At 36.6% G+C, this 18466-nt stretch overlaps 1 protein-coding gene across 11 annotated transcripts in view; it reads left to right on the top strand.

Annotated features, from left to right (window-relative positions):
- Window positions 1-18466, top strand: part of PICALM (phosphatidylinositol binding clathrin assembly protein) — a 74068-nt gene that overhangs the window by 44655 nt on the left and 10947 nt on the right. For 2 of the 11 annotated variants that reach the window (XM_068930631.1, XM_068930629.1), the window contains exons 12-21: window positions 729-829; window positions 5844-5993; window positions 7490-7573; window positions 7932-8012; window positions 10776-10883; window positions 12057-12188; window positions 12274-12304; window positions 13146-13245; window positions 14720-14743; window positions 16669-16728. In XM_068930631.1, the coding sequence (XP_068786732.1) occupies window positions 729-829; window positions 5844-5993; window positions 7490-7573; window positions 7932-8012; window positions 10776-10883; window positions 12057-12188; window positions 12274-12304; window positions 13146-13245; window positions 14720-14743; window positions 16669-16728 (871 nt within the window). The remainder of the gene's footprint in view (window positions 1-728; window positions 830-5843; window positions 5994-7489; window positions 7574-7931; window positions 8013-10775; window positions 10884-12056; window positions 12189-12273; window positions 12305-13145; window positions 13246-14719; window positions 14744-16668; window positions 16729-18466) is intronic. The other 9 variants (XM_068930633.1, XM_068930630.1, XM_068930638.1 and 6 more) reach the window with 6 other exon arrangements.

Here is an 18466-nt window from a genome sequence, read left to right as displayed (position 1 = left end):
TCTAAGCAGATGCCAATATTCCATTTTTTTTCAAGAGGAATTTAAAGTCTGGAGTTAACTCTTTGCAAAACAATATAGTTGTTCCTGTTTGACTCATGAAATCAGTGCAGCAGTTGCATTTCACTTTTCAGATTTTACTTTTCATTTTTGTGTGATGTTCTTGAACTTTGATTTACTTTTTAGTAGTTCAGAATATTCATTTAAATGTATTGTCATTGACGTGACTCGGTCAGTCTCGGTACACCAGTACGCCAGTTGTCTGAAGGCTTTGTTAGTAGATGGTAGATGTGAGGTATTTTCTCAGCAGTGGCTGAAAGTGGAAAGAGACATGAGATGTGAAATTTGGGTGTAACGTTTTGATTTTTATAGTCACTCTAGTTTTAACATACTTTAGTGCTTTCATAATGTTACTTTACAAGCTGTTGAATATCACTGAACATGAGGTGCCCTAGCCCTGGGGTTGGAGCGTGAGGAAGATGAGCTGGCTGGTTATGTTTGAGTCTTATACAGCAAAAGTCATGTAACATAAGAGAGAACTTAGCTTGTTAAATTACCTCCTTTTCTGCAAAGCTCAAAATGTAAAGTTCAGCAAAGTTTTTTGATTTAGCTTAGCCATATCCATTAATTGCGTAACAAAGCTTTCTTAGTGGTTGACAGTTCTTAGCATTTGCCTTGTATTGAAAATTATTTCATGAAGTTGAAACAATTATCTTAATTTGTCTTTACAGCACGTCAAAGCTGCCAAATGATCTACTTGATTTGCAGCCAACTTTTCATCCGTCTGTGCATCCTATAACTGCTGCTCCACAAGTAGGAAGTACCTGGGGAGGTAAGAATTATAAATTGAATATGGGTGCTCGTTGTTATGGCCATACTCCCTGGAATGTTTCTCCTAGTGTATGGGCTGTTTCTCCCTAAAAAACAGAAGACTTGTTGCAAACCTTATAATGAATTCAGCAAAGACAAGCTATGAGTGGATCAAGGGAATGGGGAAAAAAATCAAATCCAGGTACAGATTAAAATAATGCAGATGCCTGAGATGATTACAAGGAGTTTTGCTATGAGAATAATTGATAAAAATGTTTTTAGTTGTTGGTGGAGTCAGCCTCATAACTGTTCTCCTCAGAAGCGAGTCATACAGCAAGCTAGAGAAACTTAGCTGTGAGAAAATAGTTCTGTGATATGTTGGCCCATGTGGCATGCTGAACTTGAATACAGAAGTTTTGAATGCACAGACTTTAAATTTCTTTTTTTGTCTAAAACAAGTTAGCAGTATTGCAGGTAATAGAGAAGAACTTGGAAAGGAGGCAGTTGCTTGGCAAACACACGTACAATTTTTTTTTTTTAAATCAAGAATTACATATTGAAAACAAAGGCACCTCTTCAAAATACAGCAGAGAACTTTGGATCAACAGGCATATTTAAGTACAGAAACAAATTAGAAAACAGCTCTGCTGGATCTTTTTGCTTAAAGAGATGAAGTTAAAAGGAACTCTCCCTCTGGAATTTATTTCAGAATAGGCATATTGCCATTCTGCTTTGTTGCAAGGATGAACTGAATAACATTAGATGATCTTACTGATACAAGCAAGTCTATAAACCAGGGAGGCAAAGCAAGAGTGTTCTAGAAAGTAATTAGCAAGATTATTCAGTCAAGTACTATTAGAGCACTAGTCATCTACCCAAAGCTTTCACTTTTTATTTGCTGCTTTGCAATATTCTGGAATACTGTGGGTATAGGTAATGGATACTGGTTGTTTGCACTGTTGGTTATAGTGGTGGAGGATTAAAAATGTCTTTAAGATGTTTCTTTTTACTCTTCTACACAAATGGCACTTAGTAAAAATGGACTTTGGAACGGTATGGTTATTTCCAGCTGTTTCCTGTAAAGCAGAGGCTTGCTAAAATACTTTCTTTTGTGATGTAAATACTGAGTTGCTGGCATCAGAAAGCCTCATAGGCATTGGAGTAATACTGTTTTCTGAAGTTTTCCTTCACTATTTTATTTTATGAGTTATAACTTTTCCAAACATCTTTTTGGTTAGCTAATATATTTTCATAATAAGCAGTGTATGTATTCTGCTTTCCTGTTTGTTTTTGTGTACTTGCACTCTGTGTACTTTTTCACAATTGTTTGTAGGGAAGTTGCACAGAATTTTGAGTGATGGGGCAATATTAGTATATACTGTAGCTTCAAAAAATGAGTAGAAGTATTTTACTTTGTCCTTCAATTTTGCTGATCCGAGCATCCTTTTTTGAAAAGGTTGCGGTGGAGAGTGTATCAAGCTATGCATAAAAATTTCGGTGTTTAAGAGGCTTAGTGTTTAGAAATGGAGAAAGATATTTTAGCTCATCTTATCTGCTTTCCGGAATATTTCTTTTGTTTCAGCTCATCTTAATTATCTCATGGGAAGTGGATAGAAGGCAAATTTACCTTCTTCACAAAGGCCATGTCACAACCTAATATTTCTTTATTAACAACTTGGAACTCAGCCAGAAAGTCTATCTTTTTTTTCTTTTCAGTGTTATGAGTTATACCTGGTAAGAATTCTGTAGTCATTGATGTATCTGCTTACTATTGACACATATCTAAATGCTTCTGAGGTTTTACTAATTGTGAAGATTTCAGATTGTCTGCTGAAGTTGTAGGTTAAAATTTTGGGATCGCTATTTTTGCGTTACCTTTCATCCAAAAAAAAAAAAATATATATATGTATTCAGTTTTACAGACATGAACACTCATTTCACATAGGTGAGGTAGATAAGAAGTGCTTTCCACGTTTTACAGATGGGGAAATCTGAGCAATTAACTGACTTGTCTGAAGTCATACGGCAAGTCAGTGGCAGAGCCAAGAGTGGAACCTGAGCTATTTCCAGTCCTGTGCTCTAACCACTGCACAGCATCCCTCCCTTAGGTAATTTTCTGACGTGATGATGTTTGTATTTGGTGTATATGATGACTTTAAGAAAAGAGTACAGGTACAAATTGACTTGCGATGGAATGTAAGCCTAGAACTGGTGGTTATTTAATGATTTCACGCAGCAAGTCTGTTAGTGAAGCAGCAGGAACTGTTAAAAGGGCATTATATTTGGGTTGCTTCCTTTAGACTTCTGTTTCAAAAAACGTTAATGCTCAGGAGGTTAAAGACTCCCAGAGAATGTATTGAGTTATGTAATTACATATTTTCAGTTTACTTTTTTCAAACTGTAAGAGTTGTCACAGGGAGGGGAATGCTTCGTCATTGTTCTCCCAGATAAAATGCTTTGAACTGGATAACTTGAAAAGTAGGAGTTTGCAAAATTTAAATGACAGTTTTAAACACACTTGAATCATTAACGGCTAATTATACCCTGAAGGTGCAGAGTGATTCCCATTGACACAAAGAGATGCTATGCCTGTTCAAAGATGGGGTTTGGCCTTAGAAAATTTGAGGAATTGCTGTCAGGAGAGACAGCAGTCTCTTAATCTGTGTGTGTGAGGATATAAATTACTCAAACCCAATTCATTTTTCGGTTGCCCTTGTCATAAGCTTTGGTAATTTTTGAGACCCAGACAAAATTGAACACACTAGCTAGGACCAGTATGTCAAGAGACAGACTGGAGGAGCATCTGAAAAGAAAATTAGACTATCGCAATGTTCTTATGAATTTTGAGTTGCGTTGCATTGTCTTGCTAGTCAAAACACATGAAATTTCCATATCCAGCTTTGGAATTTGAGAACAGAGTCTATCTGGTAATTTTCCTGTGGAGTGCATGTGTAAAAATTCCAATGGATAGTAGTTTCAAACAAATATAGCAAAACTCTCTTTGTTCTTTTTAACTTTTTTCATGTTGTTTTATCAGAGTTACTTGAATTGTTTGAAGATCGTGCCAGCTGTATTTGAGTTGGTATATTTGCCAGTTAGCATTTTGTACCTAAACTTCAGAACCTAAATGAATATATCCGCTTGGAAATAATCACAGCTTGACCTGTTTTATTTTTAGATTTTGTGTCAGTTAAAAGGAGAATCAGTAGAATCAAAAAAAAAAAAAAAAAGTGTGAAGCAGCAGCCAAAACAGCCTGGATGAACTGTTTGAAGGATAAACTGACCTGTCTTATTGTCAGATGTGGTTGTTCTACAGCTTCTGAAATAGCATTTGTAGCAGAAAGCAGTCATAAGCCGTACCTGTAAACGAGGAGTCAGTTGCAGATGATGGCTGCGTCCACAAGTGCAGTCGGTAGTAATGTTAGCCTTTAAAACATACATAAGACAATAGAAGATGTCATACTGCTATTATATATTACAATACGAATTAGCATATTGTGCTTCTCCTTTTCTCAGTGTTGGTCATTTTCATTCTGCCAGTTGAGTGATTTGTAAGTTACTTCACTTATTCTTGAGATGCAGGCAGACAATCTGGGAGAAAAGTCAGCTCTTTTTTGAGAAGGATACCTTGAGCTTACAGAAAATCAAAATATATATAAGCCTGCAAAGAAAACTGAATTGATGACTTCAAACATCATTTTCTTTAGGGCTTACGGGTGACTGAAGGCTACCTCTTACCAAGTTGCATGGGATTTATAGCTAAGCACCAAGAGGTCTGATTTGGGTGGGGAATGTAATTTGTGTCTTGAAGCTGCTAACTATGTTGTGGTAGTGTTTGCAAGAGCTGTGGATGAGAGCAGTAATCTGTCCAACAAAATTTAAAAAAAAAAAAAAGTGCCAGAAACTGAAGTACTTAAGAAATCTCTCATACAGCTGTTATTGAGACAATCCGATATAGTGGCATTGCCTAGAATAGTAAACAGCAGTTCTAGCACTGTGATAATGCAAAGCTGTGTATAGGGCTAGATGCAGCTCTTGATAGTCTCATTAGGGAGTTTCCATTTGGGATTCATATGCAGCAAAGTTGGACAACTAAACCACACTGCTTTTTCTCAGCAAGTGATTTGATTCTAGCTGCCTCTTCTGTTTACTGGATCTTGGATTATAAGAGTATGGTAGCTTGGCAATGGTGTCCATCCTCAAGAAAACTTGGAACTCTCCTGTATACTTCTGGAAGTAACTCTGTCACAAAGCTATATTTTCCTCTTTCCTCTGTACTGTCTGACGACAGTCTTTTTGGTAAGGAGCGTTTCCTAGTCACTGCTCACTGACCCTTGTCCCTCAAGGAGGAGAGCATCTTTGCTTGCAGCTAATGGCGTATCTATAACATTTTGTTGTGGTTGATGCTGCAAGTAGTGAGGGACGTAATTTTGTCCTGGTACCTCAATGTATTCGTAGCTCTAGCAAATTTCATGGTGTTTAATGAAATCCGGTAAAAAATCCATAAACATGGTTCTGAGATTAGTCAAAGGAAATGTACAGGTTAACAGCTCCATTTATATTTTCCGTATTTATATATATATATTTTTAAATATCTGTAAGATGGTGTTGCCTAGAAGCCTCACTAAGCGTTTGGGGGTCCTGTTATGCCAGGAGATGCTCACTGTTTCAGAGAATTTGTTTTGCGTGCCCGGATGCGAATGAGCAAAGCAAAAACCGATTGTGTCTACAGAGAGATAACATGTTCATTTTCTTTATAAAACATACTGTGGAAAAAGCAAGCTTTATAAGATCAAAATGATATAAATAAAGTAACTATGGAAGTAGTATTGGTAGCATTTTTCTTGAGCAGAGAATGGATAATTCTGGACACTTTTAAATTAAACAGCTAAGTCACCCCAAATTTAGAGATGTCAAGAGAAAACTATACTTTCTACACTCTTCTAAACTCTTCTTGCTCTTCTGTACGTAAGAAGCACCATGTAACTCAATCCATCTTCCTTTTCTTCTTTCTTTTGCTCTCTGGAATTGAACAGATCCTTTTTCTGCTACTGTTGATAGTGTTGATGATGCCATTCCAAACCTAAATCCTTTCCTTACAAAAACTAACGATGCTGCTCATCTGTCTGTGTCTTCTGATGTATCTACTTTCACCAGTAGGACACCCACACATGAAATGTTTGTTGGTAAAGTACCATTTTAAACTAATTTCTTATTTTCTAAAACTATAAAATTATTTCAGTTTCTAAAATATATCTGTGGGGCTTCTCGGAAACTAAAACCTAGTCATTTGGGGCTGTTCTGTTTTCGAACTCGATTTAGTAATTATACCATGAACATAGTGTTAAAATCTTTGCTTGAGTACCTAGCTGGTATTCTTGCTGATGTAAAGAAACTTAGTTACAGTTGAAGCAGTTGCGTCTAAGTGTTTTTTACGCAATGAAAGTCTCTTGCGTTTGGGAAAAGAAAGGAAAGAAAATGCTGCCTTCAGCGTTCCTCAGGTTATAAAATTCCCTTTAAACGTAGGAGCTTAGTACAACTTCTTTGGTAGAGGATGTTTGATTTGTGTTTTTTTTTTTTTTCCCCATTGTGTTGATATCAGCAAAGCTGATCAAAAGCCACGCGTTTTCTGGTACATGGCCTACTCGATCTCTTTACCTAGTAGGCTATTCTCTAATGGCTTGCCTTTTTACAGCTGTCAGAAACTTCCTTTGGAAGTGTTTCAGCATGGCTGTCATTGTGAAAATCCTTGGCTGTTGGTGGAAGTACATAGTAATTGGATTACTTTTCAATTTGAAGAATTGTTAGCTTCCTTAAAATAAAAATGAAGTTAATTGCACATCAGTTCTGTTTATAGGTGATGCTAGTTTTGAAGACAATCTGGTCTTGCTACATCAAAATGGTTTTCATTTTGCAGTTCGAACCCTGTTAGAATTGCTGTCAGAAAAATCCAGACTCCCTTATGACAAAACTAAAGATTCATGCCACCTAAATTTGTCACCTCAGTTAACTAGTTTCCTTGCTCATCTTTGATTAGTGGAGAGAGACACAAGCGTCTTCAGAGTACAAGAACTCATGTTGTGAGCTTCTCTCCTGAGTTCCCAGGGAAGATTAGTTGGTTGAGGCAGTAATTTAAAAATACTTTAAGCTGGTACTGCTACATAATAATCTCTTCTGTGCTTCTAATCGGTCTTTCCCATGCTTGCAGTAAAATTTGTATGGCTGCATGCAAACACGGAATGATCATTAAGATGCAAGTGTTTTTGGTTGTGGGTTTTGTTGGTTTTGGGGAGGTATTTTGTGTTTTTTGGGGGGCTTGTGGGTTTTTCTGGGTTTTGGTATGGGGAGAACGTTGCTAGGGTTATTCAGGCAACTTGTTAGGCAGTTACACAAAATGCTGTGGCCGTGAAGGGCTGTGAACAAGCAGCCTGGTGGCTTTGTGTAAAGCTCACACAGCTCTACGTAGTGTTCTTCAGACTACAGCCTCAAAGTGACTGGAGATGGATAGCCTGAATAAATCGCCTTCCCTCCCCAAGTCTCATTCTTAAGACACATAACCAATTATTGTAATTTTTCTGACAAATTGCTCTGTGAAATGTAAATGCAGTTTTAATTTCTAGCCCAAAGAAAGTGCTATGGTAATGTGAATGTGGATTTAAAATAATTCTTTCTGGTTCTTTAGATCATTACAATCCATTTACTGAACTAAATCCCTTTGTGGCAACCAAATATGAATCCACTGTTGGGCTGTATCGTTATACTTCAGGTATAAGAAAAATGCCTTGAAGCTTTTACGCTCATGTCTCTCAAGGGTGTAAAACATGGCATTTGCTTGGAAAAAAAAACATATATTTATCCTGTTATAGCTGTAATTTTGACACCGTGCTTTTTCCCTTTTGTGTTAGATAATGTAAACCTGTTTCTTACTGTATGTCTGATATATTAATTTGGTTCTTTTGCTTCCATGTTATTTGAGTATATGTGGTTTTTATAGATTGACTCTGAGCTGAAATTATTTTTTTTTCCTTTTGAGTAGCAAATAAACAGTATATCTTGGTTCTCTTTCTGTAACTCTCCCTCTTCTCCTTTTCTGGCTTTCTCTCTTGTGTGATATGCCTTGTCAGATTCTTTTTGTGGTCCTCAAGCTTACCCTAATGCTTCTCATTTCTGCAATGAGCCTTCTTCTGTAGCTGGTCTATTTGGAGGTAGGTAATGGGATACAGTCTTACCGCAAACACAGATGTTTAAATGTGTTGTGTACCTAGAACTAGTAGGTATACTCGCTAGCTACAGAAGTACGTTATCATGTTGGCTTCGGTTTTGATTCATGTAATACCGCTTTTGCGAGATGTGCTAGAAATGGTATATCTTTTTTTTCGGTCTGTGCTAAACCAGTGCTAATTTAGCCTAAATGTAAAATGAGTATCTCCATTTCAGAGTTGCTTCTAATTTACATATTGCTACGTACCACATGAAGGACTTCCATATTACAAGTATCTTCTCATCTTGCTCTACCTTACTGCTTTAAGATAAACGATTTAGGATGTTCTCACTGCTTCTGGCATTTTTTTGGATACATTACAGCGCGCTCCTTTTCTGTTGCAAAGCTTTGTACTAGTTTAGTGTATTGTTTAAAGGTATCAGTTGCATTAAATTACAAGTTAATCATTCATGCAGCTGTGTAATGTCTGTGCAGTAACCAAGTACTGATGCTATTTCAGGGATACCGTGTTGACATTTGTTAGGTGGGCTGTGGACTGTGACAGGTAACGTTCTCTGTTCAGTCCGGTTTAGATAGTTTATTAACTTTGCTGCTGTGTGAGGTTTAGGAATATCCTGTGCGGTTTGTGGAGGCATTGATGCTTAAAGGCACTATAAAGTCGCATTTTGTTTTAGTGTCTTTGAATAAAAACTAGTTAGACCAATTTAGTTAAACACTGTGATCGTGTAGTTTGCGTGTCCAAAAAACAAAATGGTTACTACCTGTCAATTCCTGTTGTTTTATTCTCTGTGGAACTGTGTTTAAAAATACTGACTTCAGGGCTAAAAATAGTACCTTAATTTTGCACCTTTTGAAATACCCGTGTTAGACAACATGCCCTGGTTTGATGGCAGATAGTAGGAGTAGGATTTGTTCTCTTCGCATAGATTGACTCAAATGAGTCCTGTGTATTGCTTTCTCTTCTGGCTTATTTTATCTAGTTATCTTCATACAACTTGAAACATCCTAAAATCTGATAGCAGGGGATAGGTTTGTAGCAGCTAAGTCATCAATTTTCTAAAGATATGAGCTGTTAAAAGTCAAGAGTTCTGTTTTTACAGATGTGATTTTAAGAGTACGTCTCGTCAAAGGAATTCTCATCTGCAACTCAGACTCTGAAATGATTTGTTACAACTTGATAGTATACTTGCTATAGAGATACTCATTTTGTTTATTTATACTCTATTTTTCCCCATATTACTGCTTGCCTTAGCTTACTATACAGTGTTCAAAGTTCTATGATTTGTCTTTAATAACAACTAAATTGTTTAAGTTCTTAGAGGTGGTTGCCTTCAAGCGGAGTGGTATGTTCCTGTGAGACAGATAGACTTGGAGGGAACAGGTCATCCAAATTTAGTGGTTCTTTGAAGTTTCTGTTCAAGAAAACATCCTCTAGTTGCGAAGTTTCAGGTGAAACGTGATACATTGCAGGAAAGTAGTAAGGCTGAAATGAGATGCTGTCACAGCAAGCTAAAATAAACCCTCCAAGTATTCTTCATCAACTGTTTCTGTTGAAGTAATTGTGATCCTTCTCTTTTATTTCTCTGTACCATCAAAGTTTGTGCTGGAAACCAGAAAAGCTACTTTTCAGATTGCATTGAATTTTTGGATGCTTTTCATATAAAGGAATAACTAAACCGTAATTGCCTGAATAGCAAAATGTTCTGCATGTTCTATGCATGTATGGGTAGATTTGTGTGCGTGAGTGTATATATAAAAATGAAGAAAAAAAATAGATTTTTTTCCGAAACAGATCAGTATTTGCTTTTGTATAGCTAAACTACCAGCTTTTGGTGTGATGTTAGTGTTGAACAGTGCTTTGTAGTACAATATTTTCAAAGTATTTGGGGAGGAGGGGTGTGTATTTGGAGAATATTTGACAAGCAGATTAAATCTGCTTTACGGATGCAGAGAAAGAGACAAATTGAGTAAGTTTTGGCAAGAATAGGAGTTAAAACTTTGCTTTAACTCCCCCTATCTTGTCATAGTTACTGGAAACCTCATTGCTGAGCATGGTCTTCTGCAAAATGTGTGTCTAAAAGAACCTAATTATGCAATTAATTATTTATGATTAATGATTAAATTTAAACAATTTAATATCAATACATTGGTATAAGGAATATATAATATAATTATATTGGTATAAGGCCTTACTAGTTGCTACATATTAGTGAGGCATCTTGTCATAGTGTGGGTCTTGCTCCAGAGGTATCTAAGAAGGAGAGCTGCTCAACTAATATAAAAAATGGAAGGAATAATCTTCAGGCAAGTAATTTTGAAGGAGACTGTAAGCTCAATATGCTTCTTTTCCTGCAGAAGCACAGTGTGTTTTTTTTTTTTTTCTCTAATAGATGTATTGTGAATAGCTGGATAAAGAATGAGGATTATATGAGTAGTTAGACTAGAGACTTAGCAATGGAAGGGGAGGGGGGAGAGAGGGGGAGAGAGAGTGACTTTTATAGTCCATCCGTCCTGTTTCTTTGGAGCTTTCTTTGAATAAACTGCTTCTAGCTCTTTCTCTACATACCTTTTCCTGTCAGGGAGTAATCTGGGCCTTTGAGGTATTCGTAATCTTTCTGCAGTACTTAAATAATTACACTTTTTTTTTTTAACTTTTTTTTTGAGGGAGGGGCTTGTCTTGCATAAAGAAGGTGGATTTATGGGAAATGCTGCATAAAAACATTTAACTTCTCTTTTTCCTTGCCAGGGTTCACTCCTTCTCCTGTTGCTCAGCCGCAGCCATCAGCTGGCCTTAATGTTGACTTTGAATCTGTGTTTGGAAACAAGTCTTCTAATGTTGTTCTAGATTCTGGTGGTAAGATACTTACTCACATAGATGACACATGTCCTTATTCTTGAGGTATAAATCTCTTAATCTGTGTATTTACTCATACTGCTGTCACGATCTTCCAGCTGAAGAAAGGAAAGCTAACTTAAAAGCTCCATAGCAGCATTCTTCATCCATATTTTTTACTTGATAATCAAATAACGTTTCCTTACTGACTACTTCTATATGAACTGTGCTGAAATGTTTACACTGGTATCCTTCACTTTAATCTTTCATGCATGTAAAACTTAACGCAGTGAGTAGCCTTCTTTGTTTTCATATGCTGTCAACTGAAATTCTGTATTTGTAAAGAGTGATCGTAAGAGGTAGAGTTAAAGTTGCTTTTTAATTTTCTGCAGCTGTACAACACTTTCTATGTCTTATTTTTTGAATACAGAGATTATTTTCAGAAACTGATCATATAAGATAAATTGTCAAACATACATAGTTAATTAAAATTGCAGTCATATTGAGTATGCTTTTTGTCCTTTTGAACATCTGGAAAGTAAATGTTTTTTGGTCTTTTGACGTTACTTTTTTGACATTGGACTCTTTTTTTTTTTTTTGGGTGGGACAAACCAGCAATTTGCAAAAAGCAAAAACATATGCGTTTTGATGAGACTAAGATTCTTTCGGTCTTTATTCTTTATTTTTTTGTTTTGCATTTTGATTGCTTTGTAGTCATAGTGAATTTGTTCCATCTAAATCAGGTGAATTTGTTCCATCTAAATCAGGTGAATTTGTTCCATCTAAATCAGGTGAATTTGTTCCATCTAAATCAGGTGAATTTGTTCCATCTAAATCAGGTGAATTTGTTCCATCTAAATCAGGTGAATTTGTTCCATCTAAATCAGGTGAATTTGTTCCATCTAAATCAGGTGAATTTGTTCCATCTAAATCAGGTGAATTTGTTCCATCTAAATCAGGTGAATGCATGTTAAACTAGTTAGAATGAAATCTCAAAATAGCTATTCCTTTCTGCAGTAAATATCTCACTTATCCAGAGGCATAATTGTTTTAACCCTCTTGTGTATTGTAGCATTACGAAGTTAAGTTTCATGTTTTAACCTTTGTATTGAACTTACTTTCTCTTTAGCTGAATGTGACATCCTTCATGGGATGCTTATGGTTTAAGGCACTTCTTTTGTTTGTTGTTCTAAGGCTTTGATGAATTAGGTGGTCTCCTAAAACCAACAGTGGCCTCTCAAAACCAGAGTCTTCCAGTTGCCAAAGTACCACCTAACAAATTAGTGTCAGATGATCTGGATTCATCTTTAGCCAATCTTGTAGGCAGTAAGTATGAAACACTAACTGATAAATACTTAATTATTTAAAACAAAATAGAATTTCAATAATATCTTTTCCTACTTTGTCATAGATTTGGGCATTGGAAATGGAACTACTAAAAAGTGAGTATTCTTAATCAAAGCTTGTGAATTTTGACTTTCTTTATAGTAAAGTACAGGTTCAGACCTGTAAATAATGACCTAAGGTTAACCTTCAGAGCACCAGATTGAAACTATTTTTGTTTTGCAGATAAGGTGTAGTGAATTGTCAACAGTTGTTTGAAAGTAGGCTGAGGGTAGTGACAGTGATAATAGACAAGATGTCCTGACTCCTGTCACTGTTTCCTTTCAGACTTTGTATATATTTAGGAAATAAGTTCATCAAAATGCTTCATTGTAGTTGTGGGTAATCCTAGCACATCTTTTAAATACGAGTACTTCTGTGTGGTCTGGATGTGTTTAGAGTCGTATTAATGATTGTGGAACCATAGTTTCAGGCTTGTGGTTGACCATTAGAGAAAAATTTCAAAGCAGAGCCTGTGCAGCGATAGTCATCACTGGGGGGCTCCTGCAGTGAACGTGTGCTCTAGCCAGGAAGTTGAGAATGTCAGTCAGGTCCGTGAGGGCAGTCTGTGCCAACTTTGAAATCATCCGGAAATCTAGTATGAAGTTACTACCTTTACCCAAGGAAAGTGAGCCAAATCAAATTACCTGGGGAAATAAGTTTTTTTGGGGAATTTGACTGAGCTTAGGTGAAGCTTAAGGGGCTCATGTTAGGCATATCTTACCTTACTTTTGCCAAAACAAGTCATCATAAGACTTTTTTAATTCCTTTGTTAAATGAGCTTCTTCACTAACAAAAAAGAACGGCATCATGTTTCCAAGAGGAAATGCTTAGTGTTTATCTGAGGGAGATTTTTAAGCAAATCTAGTGTTTTCTAACAATTCTTAATTTTATTTGAAGTGATGTAAATTGGACTCAGCCAGGTGAAAAGAAGCTCACAGGTGGTTCCAACTGGCAACCCAAAATTGCACCTACAACTGCATGGAATGCTCCAACATTGGTAAGCAAATACTCATTTTAAAATAGTGAGTTCTCTGTAGTTTGAATGTACAGACTGCTATGTAATGGAGAAGTTTGGAGGTGATCTACAGTTGCAGTGAAAAAGCAGTGGAAAATTGAATAAGTGGTCAGTATAAGTACTGCTTGGATTCATTTAGCTGAGATGTGCAGTTAAAGTAAATAGTTTGCGATGTAATGTGCAAGTGTAATGTGAACTTCAGTAGTACTTGAACATCCTCTCTTAAGGTAAGATAGCCCCTTTGTATTTCACTAAACTGAGATAAAACTGGAATTCTAGTGATGTGTGGGGCTACTTTACTTTCTAGATGAGTGGAAGCGTGAAAAGCATGTTCTTTAGGCAAGGTACGTTAGGCTATGTCAAACCTGCGTTATGTGACAAGAGTTAGCTTGCTCTGAGGTGAGAGATGTATCTTCTGATGCCTGTAGAGGTGTCTGCAGTGATGTGGGACAGCTTGCTTAATATATGTAACTACTGCTTTCCTGCACTGATTTGTTAATTTATTTTTAATGCATGTCAATTTGGTGATCAGCTGAACTTTTTCTATTTTATAGCACTTATTGCTTGCAACATGTCATATTGGTGAGGGTTTTTGCTGCCTTTTTCCTGAAAAGGTCTGTTCTTAATGCATCTGTTAAAAGGAAGGATAAGAGTTAGTTGAGTAGTTTTCACAATGCTAATGGAATATTATCTACGTGTAACAAAAAGTTCCCTGGGATCTATTGCATTTGATGCTGTGAACAACTGAGGGAGACCTAGTTGACAAGTTATACAAATTGTGCGTCTGGAAAGAGAAAGCTCATTTCTCCAGATCTGCTACTACTTCTCCATAGGGTGCCCCTTACTAGCTCAGATCTCTTACGTGTGGGGAAATGTTTGTGGGCATCACTGGCACGTGGGTAGATGCTGTAGAAACTGTAATCTACTCACCTGCTCAGTGACTGGTGGTTTGAATTTTCTTGTGTGCTTGATCTGTTGAATAACTTGTCATGTATATACATCTTCTTGTGATAAGTCATTACATTTAACAACTTTTATTGTTTAGAGATACTATTGAGATGTTTTTCTTCCTGCAAAACCTTTTATTCAAAAGTCTCAAAATAAAAATAATCTAGGAAAAACAAAAAACTTTTTTACTCTGCTAGTCTGTTTATTGTGGACTTGCTGCTGCTTGCTAAATAAGTATGCTTTTGAAAACGAGGCTTTTTTGTCTGTGGAAAAAAGGCATATACCAAATAAATGGACTATGCAAAACGGAATTCCGGACCTATTAATGATGACAGTATCACAAAACGTGTATTGCCTCTGTAAATGACTTGAATTACAAGAATGTGTTGGGGTAGACATTTAATGTATTTGTGAACTAAAATGCTATCTGTGTATATTCTGTTGTGTGAGTATTTGCTTCTAATCCAGTGTTATTGCATTATGTAATTGTTTTCCCTGGGAAATACAGAATGGCATGCATTTTCCACAATACGTAAGTGAAACAACCCACAGCCTTTTTGCAATCAACTGGCATGCTGATATTAACCACTGCTGTAGCAGAATCTCATAACCTTCTTGCTATTTACACATTTCTCATTTTTAAAAATCTTTGGTGTGCCGAAAATTTGAGCTTTTCCTAGCATATACGAACTTCATAGGTGTTCTGCAGGCTCTTGACTCGAATGATGGCATGGGAAATACCAAAATTATTTTTCCTTGCTTTAAACTGTACCATTTGCTGGCAGATAGCTGGGGTATGTGTCTGTGCTGCCTTTAATGCACTTGGTGAGTTCTGAATGAAGATAAGATGTTTGTGTTTGAATAACTGCATGAAATCTCACGGGCTTCTGTTACACTTGGCACTTGATCCACATTTATGGTAGATCTTGAATTTTTTTTTTTTTTCTAGTGGGGAGAGACCAATATGTCATTAGTACTCATCTAAAATAAGTAAATCCATGCTGACAGTTTACAAAGGGCAAGCAGTAAATAAACTGCGCTTGCTGTCCGAGGAACGCAGTCTTTCATAGCAAAGGATTTTTTTTTTCCTTATGGCAACAGTGATATTGGTCTTTCCCTGTATTCTGTTTTCATTGCAGGGTAACTTTGTAAATACAGGACAGTAGGTCCATATTCGAGCATTCAAAAATACTTTTAGTCAGCGTGTTTGTGCGTAGGTGTGGGTACACAAAGAAACTTAAACAAAAAAATTGTATCAAAAAAAATCGTGAATTGTAGTATCAGCAGCCAAGAACATGAAAGTTAGACTCGTATTTTTAAAGACACTTAACGAGAGGTGGAGTGAATGCACGGCAGGAAGTTATCTGAAATATTTTAAGCACCAAATTATAGTCAGAGGGAACTTTTTTGTCCTTGTAAAAGTGAATACTAATTTAGAAAGTGGATGATAAGACTACAAAATAAAGAATGTGGCTACAATATGAAGAACTGTCTTTAATATATTATCCTACAACTTCCTTCTAAGAGTTATCAGCTATTTTTACATATACAGTGCCAAATTGTTTATAAAATGCAACTTCACCCCAAATTTGTTGACAAAAAATCTTTTGTAACTTCTTAAAAGTTAACTTAAGGTTAATACAAACATATCTGCAAAGTATTAACCTATTTGAACTGAGGGTACTAACTGCTTTTCAGATTGGATGGGAATGTAAAGTAGCAGATTCACTTGTTCAACCTAGATATAAACCATTTCTGGAGCTATGTCCCCTTTGGCTTTAGTGAGTGGTAACCACCATAGCTTTAGAACTAGTTATTTATCCTATCACCTAGATTTACTTTGAGATTGAGCAAGAGTCAAGGCAAGCCAGTTATGTTGCCACTGCAGTCGTTAGAGTTGCAGTTATGCTGAAGCATGGTAGGAAAATTCCCCATAGCGTGTGCCTCCTGGCTAAAAAACAGAGAACTCCTGTGATATGTGCACAAGTAATGGTAATTGGGCCTTTAAATCTTTAAAATTCCATCTCTTGAGATCCCTTGTGCACCATTACTTCTGATTTTTGAAAGTTAAATACATACCTCCTGTGCTTCAAGAAATATTCCACTTCCTGAATTTTTTCTAAAGTATTTCTCTAGTTGTATCATAGTATACTCTTTAGACAGGATAGTGAGAGTATTGTAGTTGCTAGTTTAGATTAGTGAGAATCCTAACGCATTAAAAGTAAATATATAATTATATATTTGTCGATCTTCTGAAGGCTTTAGTTTCAGCATTGTATTTGATCTGAGATAATTTGGATGCACTTTAACACAAGGCTACAAATTCTATTAAGTGCAAATTCACTCTTTGCTATATTTGTAATTTATGAAGCGCTGCAGCTGACCCTTAAAAGCAATGTGTTACCAGTATGCAGCTGATCCCTTCTTCCAGTTCACCACCGTTTCTTTTTGCACTAGGCACCACCTGTAATGGCATACCCTGCTACAACACCAACAGGAATGATGGGGTACGGGATGGTAAGTAGAAGGTCTTGTATGTGATTTGATTGCTTATAGTATGGAAGACATTAAGTGTGCTAGCAGTCATTTTTCTGAACTATTTTACTGAAGTCTTAACTTCAGCCCCTATTGTTGTTGTTTTTCACCAAATCATTAAATCCTAGTTTTCTGCAGTAGTGTAGTCTGTCTGAAATTCAAGTCTTCCCGTTCTTTCTTCACCTAGTCTCTCATTAACTTTTTTTCTTATTCAGACAGTATTTATTCTTGGTGGGCTTTTTTGATGTAGAAATAAGTGTACCCCATAAGTACAGCTACATTCACAATAGGAATATTTTACTGTTAAAGTAAAACCGTCTTTAAATATTTGCCTTTAATCCCGGCAAAACTTAGCTGAAACGATAAATGCCGTGAAACTGCAAGTTTGTGACACTGTTATGTGTTGTGGTGTCAGCTGAGAATTGCATCTCTTTCTGAAACGCCAGTACCAGAAGTCCTTTTACATGGACCTGACTTTGCTGTATGTTGCTCTAAATAGCTGAAGTCTTGCTCTTACCTCAATTTTTATAATATTTCTGAAATGACGTGCCTTAGCTTTTCTTTACTAATGTAGGGGTACTGATGTAGCAGAGCTTCGGTGAGTGAATAAAGAGGGAGAGAATTTTTTTAGAACAATTATTCTGTTAAACAGTTCACAGATCTATGTAATAATAATAAGCTAAAATGCTTCATATGATCATATTAGGTTCATAATGTGTAACTTGCATATGTTCAGCAAATGAGCAACAAAAGCTCTTGAGGGTCTGTTTGGAGTATCTCATTCTCTGCAAAGTCATTGTGATTATTTTAAGCTACCTTTAGCACTCATTCCACCTGAACCTGCACAACTTAAGCTGAAGACACTAGAAGCATTTCCTTGGTGATTTTGATTCAGCCATAGATTGTGTTGCTTTCATCAGAAGTTCTGTAATAAAAGCTGGGGAGGCTTACATCTTCAGTGTTTAGAAAGTAATCCTATGTATTTCCTAAGGCAGCTGTCACCATGAGATTTAAATGCTAATATAAAATGGAAACTGGAATTGATAGAAGCCATAGCTCTATTACCCTGACATGAGTTGCTATTACTTGTTCAAAAGCGTGCAATACGTGAGCAGCGGGATGAGATCGGCCGTTGAAGAATGGCCTGCAAACGCCATTGGGCTTTATAGCTCGTCCTGACTTGTACAGACTTCATCAAGACATTTAACGCTAGGATTCTCTGAAATTTTGACCCATTTTACAGCCTTTGTGTGTATTTTTTTTTTTCCCCCCAAAAGCAATAGTATGTACCATAGGGTTCTAAACAGCTCCATTTCTAAAAGGAGACCTAGCAGCGGACTTTTCTATCAGTGAGGGCCTACTTGGGCAGGCAGTCTGATTAGTACAGTTGTTGACCTGTGTATTCCCTGGCCATTCCTTCATTGTGCCAGCAGTTATTTTAACTTAATTTTTTTTGTAGGGTATTTTCATCAGGGTCAGTTTGTTGAATGAGTTCACCATATGGTTGTCTGAACAGCAGCTTGGCATGATAAAAGGAGTACTAGGATTTGTCAAGGAAAAGCTGCTTGGAACGGGGACGCCTTTGCAGCACTGCTGCTGGATAGCAGGAACCTAAGCTGGGGCGAAATGCCAAAAGCAGCAGCAGAAATGGGAGTCTAAGTAGAAGTAAGGTTTAATTTTAAGACCATTAATATATGTTAAACTCTTAATTTGGCTCAGC

This window comes from Struthio camelus, chromosome 1, assembly GCF_040807025.1.
Source record: "Struthio camelus isolate bStrCam1 chromosome 1, bStrCam1.hap1, whole genome shotgun sequence".
Classification (NCBI taxonomy): Eukaryota; Metazoa; Chordata; class Aves; order Struthioniformes; family Struthionidae; genus Struthio; species Struthio camelus.
Note: the sequence above shows the minus strand (reverse complement) of the source record. Positions and strands in the feature narration are given on the sequence as shown.